A 5,000-nucleotide genomic window follows, 5' to 3' on the forward strand; every position below is an offset into this window, starting at 1 on the left:
TGTCTGCTTTGCACAAAATAACAGTTGAATGCAACTTCATGATTGTATCCATACATGTAAGTCAACTGCAAATTATAGAAAGCTCTTTACAGTGGTGTTGAGACCTTTATAATTTATCAGTGATTGAGTAAAACACTGCACTATTGTAGCATGCTTTTTGTGGTGGGGTGATTGAAGGAGTTCTTCTGGTTAGTTTGTATCCTTCCTCATGCTTCTTCTCTTCCACACCTTATTAATTACAGTCATGTACAGCTGTATTAGAGCAGTTTTCGAATGAGTGTCATAAAACCAAAACCAAAGTAATTACTTTGGCCAATCAAGCAGGATGGAGACAATCCAGTACACCAATCAAAACTCAAAGTAATTAAACGTAGCCGACACAAAGCGTGAGAAAATGTGCACGCACGAGCCACGATTGGTTTTGGTTTCACTTCTGATTGGTTGAAAAAGTGGCGCGAGAACTTTGAACCAATCACTGAATGAAAAAAAAGTAAAGTTAAGTAACCATATTTAACGTCGATAACTCGTAACAGTAATTCAACTCACAAACCTGAGGTTGACGGTGCGCTCATTTTACTCCCCCTCTCCATCAGTGCTCTGTTTTACAGGTATTTAAAGCTACTTAGCTACACGGAAAGGAAAGAAGTCGAAACAAGGATTCGCGATCCAGGAATCGAACTCAGGACCTCTTGCACCAAGGCCTCGTGCACTAACCAACTGTGCCATCCTTGCATAAGTAATCATAAACCAAAGTAGTTATCTAATTACTTTCGACACTCAATTGAAAACTGCTCTATTAAAAATGCATTGTGACTGGCTCATGGATGACTATCCAATCAGGCCTTTATTGTGATTTTAAGTTGCAGTAGTCAGGGAACCAAGTGGGGAAGGGGGAGAGGGGTGGGGGAGGGGTCATGATTATGGTAGCAAGGGGAAATCTCCAGTTGCTGGCCCTTAGTGACAGCCCCATGGATAAGGGCTCATGGCTGGGTTTTAGGGGGATGCCAGGCATGGGAAGGTGTTGCAGTCTTGGGACCAGTGGACACAATGGAAAGCTTTGGACTCAACAAACAACCATCTTCCACTCAGCTTGATGCAGATGTACTGCACTTCAATGAAGTACACTTGTTTTGATCAGTGAAATTAGCTTAAAGCAAATTTTCTGCCACCTGATAAAAGACTTACAAAGCACTGCACAGCATAAGGTTGAATAGCCTTTACTCTGATAGTAACATCCATCATTTGTGATGCTAACAGTTTGCCATGTCTTGTTCCCTCAACTCTTGTCAACTGTATAAGTACATCAACATACCTGGAGGTGTTCAAAAAATATCAAAACCAAAACATTGATTGAACATGTACACTGTACAACAAATTTAAAATACAATTATTTTTCTAAGCTGGCACAGACAGTGGGAACTTTTATTCAACAGGGCAAATATCCTATTGCAGCAAATGCAGTTAAAAGGCATTTTAATGGAGTCGACAACAAGGAGTGCCAAGGTGTTAGTTGTAGTCAGTAGCCTTGATTCCTTGTAATCACAAACTGAATGGCATACAGTATTTATGACATTGAAGCGGGAAAAGAGACTGTCTTTGCTGTATTATTAAGTACTTTCCCTCTTTCTTCCCGTCCATGTTTTTATAAATGTAAGTACAGTTGAACCTCGATTATCCGGACCTTGATTATCCGGATTTCTCGATTATCCGGACTTTATCTCTGGTCCCAATTTTGTCATGAATATTTATTAGTCATGATCAAGATTCGTAGCCATATTCTTTTTAAAACTACAGCATTGAAAAGTGCAGTACACACGAGTCTGTTTCGCTTTCAAAAAGCAAAATAAAGCAGCGCTCGCACACGTCATAACTAATGAACAACTTTCGAATCAGTTTTTGTTCCTCATTAATATTCATATTCTCGATTATCCGGACCCTCGATTATGCGGACTATTTCGTCTAGTCCCAACGAGTCCGGATAATTGAGGTTCGACTGTACATTGTATGACAGGTGATTTTCTTCCAGGTTATGTGAGGGCGCATGGTAAGGAGGATTTGATTGAAGTATTTCTAAAAATTTATAATGTTGAAGGATAAACAAGAAGATACAGTACATGTGTATGTAAAACATCACTAGCAATACAAAAATAATAATACAAACTATCAGTGTACATACCATTCAAAATTTGTAACATAGTGATAGTCATTCATGCTACAGATCTTGATGATCTTGGAAATTAGCTCATCACAGTATGCTGATAAGGAAGGAAACAAGAGATTTAGTTTTACAACATACATTTCTACCAGTTACAGAACCTTTGGGTGCATGTGTACTAAAGGTATGATCATAGCATTGTGATTGTATAGAAGCGAAAGTGTTTTTGTTCCTCCTTCACTCCCTTTTTCCACTGTTTTTTAATTGATGTGACTGATTCCTGTCTTTTGCACTGTGCCAGGGGCTCATGGCTGGGTTGCCAGGATTTCCCAGCCTTGGGGTAGTAGCTGGCTACCAATAGTAGAAGAGATAATTATTAATGGGGTCTCCATGACCTTTGGCTTTGCAACAGAATTAACTATTGTAAGGTAATGTGAAGTGCTGTTTTCTACCTGTGTAAACCATGTGACTGTTAGCAGTACTAAATGGAATTGGGCCCACACAAGGAGAGAGAAAAACCCTGACAGAGGTGGGAATAGAACCCACGACCTTTGGGTTAGATCCTTGCTGCTCTACCAACTGAGCTACAATGTACAAGGTCAGATGGGAGCAGGTTGTGGGAATTGAAGATGTCAAATTTATGGAAATAAATATGTACAAGTACAAGGAAGGGTTAGGTTTTTTTGCACATTGTGTGCTCATTCAATCATGCATACCCGTAACAGGATTAATAATCATATCAATACTATGAATACTTATAAAGAGAGATGATGATGAAGACAATGACGACAATGGTAGTGATGACCACGATAAATCCTTACTTTGACTGTCAGCCTTGTCTATATGCACCATTAATTTCTTGATGATATCCATTATATTCTTCTTAGAAACCTTCAAAAAATAAGATTATTTGATTCAGTATCTGAAACAACAAACAAAACAATAATTATTGTTGTTATTTTAGAGACAAATTATTTGTCTCTACATATCTTTTGGGATGACGACATATTAATACACACGTTACGGGGTTCATTTACCATTCCAACGATAAGATCCAGAGCCCTAAGTCTGATGGATTCATCCTTGTCATCTAAACATTGAAGAACAATATCCCTGAAAAAAATAAAATCAGTCACAATCTAATAATAAAGTTTACAAGTTCTAAATAACACAGACAGATAGGGTTAGGAACAAATGACCTGCAACAGATTATATAAATTTGTGAATCACAGTGATGTATATCTAACCCCGGTAGTTCAAAAGGTGGATAACATTATCCACTATATAAATCACTATCCCATGGGTAAACACTAGAGAAACCATTGAGTTATCCAGTGGATATTGTGTAACAACAATAACAAGTTTAAGTGGATCAAATTGTCAAGTTTAGACCTACACTGTATATATTTTGTAGTTAAAAATTTTTCAGACTAGTCTGTTTTTTACTTTCCTTTGTTTCAGATTATGATAATGTCTATAAGACAACGGAAGTAAAAAACAAATTAGTTGAACAAATTTTTCACCAAGAAAAACTTTTAACCATGTCAACATAATAATTATTATATACAGTGTAAGTCTGTATCTTCACAATTTAATCCACTTTAACTTGTTATTATTGTCATTACAAAATTCCACATGGGCGCTTTAAGTAATTTTAGGCTAAAAAAGTCTCCACAGAGCGACCAGCTCCTCATAAACACCTTGAACAAGTTTGTAATTTTTTTTTTGCAATCGACCTGAAACAACTTTTAAAATGCTTTTTACCGTAGGAAGTGTTTTCACATCACAAATTTGAGGGTTACAATTTAACCTCTTACCCCTGGGAATGAGACTTCACAGATTTTACTCTAACATCAGACGATTATACTCGACGTCAATGGCGGAATTGATGGGTTAAATGATTGATTATCATCACAGTGGTCTTACTTGTGTGCCTGAACAGCTTTTGGATTGACAGACAAGATTTTGGACATAGCAAGCAGACCAAGATATTTCACTAAAGAAAAACAAGAACAAAATAATAGGAAAGAGAATTAATTTCCTAATTGCTGAAATGAGTAGAGTGAAGACCCATACCATCTAGCACTCCCACCAACATTATTTTCCTATCACATTCTCATGTACACTGCATGATACCTCCCTACCATAGCTTGTAGATAATAATAATATATATATATATATATTTTTTTTTTTTAATTAATAATGACTTTATTTCCATGATAAAAATATTTACAAAAATTAAAATATCTCAAAAAGGTAAGAACTATAAATTTACAAGCAATATAGATATTTATCTGGTTTAAAACTGTTTTAAGACTTCTATAAAAAATAAATAAATAAAAATTAGAAAAGTCATTTAACATTAGGTCTGGAAAGTTCAACGTCCACATCAATGTCTTTAACACCTATTTGATCTGGAGCCTCTGAGGCAGAGAAATAGAGAAAGAAACTTTTCCTCTTATCCACATCATTGTCTTTGCATAATAATGATAATAATGATGATGATGATGATGATAATAATAATAATTTTTTTTGTTGTCTTACAATTTTGGTCACTGTCCTCAATTAAAATCCGTAGCTTGCTCACACAAAGCTAAAGGGAAAGAACAAAATCAATAATAAAAATTAGTACTGATCTTGTATCAATGTATTGGTACAGTTGAACGTGATTGTCTGGACTCATTGGGACCACAGTAAATAGTCCAGCCAATTGAGGTCCGCCTGTAGTTTGTAAAAAAGGTTAGCAAAATTCTGTAATTTGATATCAAAATAATGTGACCAACCTGAATAGAAGGTGTATGCTGGGGTAACCCTGGAAGGGAAAAGAAGAAAATGATGAGACAAT

General features: G+C 36.0%; 1 protein-coding gene across 1 annotated transcript in view; it reads right to left on the bottom strand.

The window, feature by feature from the left end:
• LOC138024890 (AP-3 complex subunit delta-1-like) overlaps positions 1 to 5,000 on the bottom strand; it is a 64,417-nt gene that overhangs the window by 44,926 nt on the left and 14,491 nt on the right. The window contains exons 11-17 of the mRNA XM_068872085.1: positions 4,939 to 4,967; positions 4,700 to 4,748; positions 4,082 to 4,151; positions 3,193 to 3,268; positions 2,977 to 3,046; positions 2,177 to 2,255; positions 1,186 to 1,312 (exon numbers count right to left, since the gene is read on the bottom strand). Coding sequence (XP_068728186.1) covers positions 1,186 to 1,312; positions 2,177 to 2,255; positions 2,977 to 3,046; positions 3,193 to 3,268; positions 4,082 to 4,151; positions 4,700 to 4,748; positions 4,939 to 4,967 — 500 coding nt within the window. The remainder of the gene's footprint in view (positions 1 to 1,185; positions 1,313 to 2,176; positions 2,256 to 2,976; positions 3,047 to 3,192; positions 3,269 to 4,081; positions 4,152 to 4,699; positions 4,749 to 4,938; positions 4,968 to 5,000) is intronic.

The sequence above is a fragment of the Montipora capricornis genome, chromosome 11, assembly GCF_036669925.1.
Source record: "Montipora capricornis isolate CH-2021 chromosome 11, ASM3666992v2, whole genome shotgun sequence".
Classification (NCBI taxonomy): domain Eukaryota; kingdom Metazoa; phylum Cnidaria; class Anthozoa; order Scleractinia; family Acroporidae; genus Montipora; species Montipora capricornis.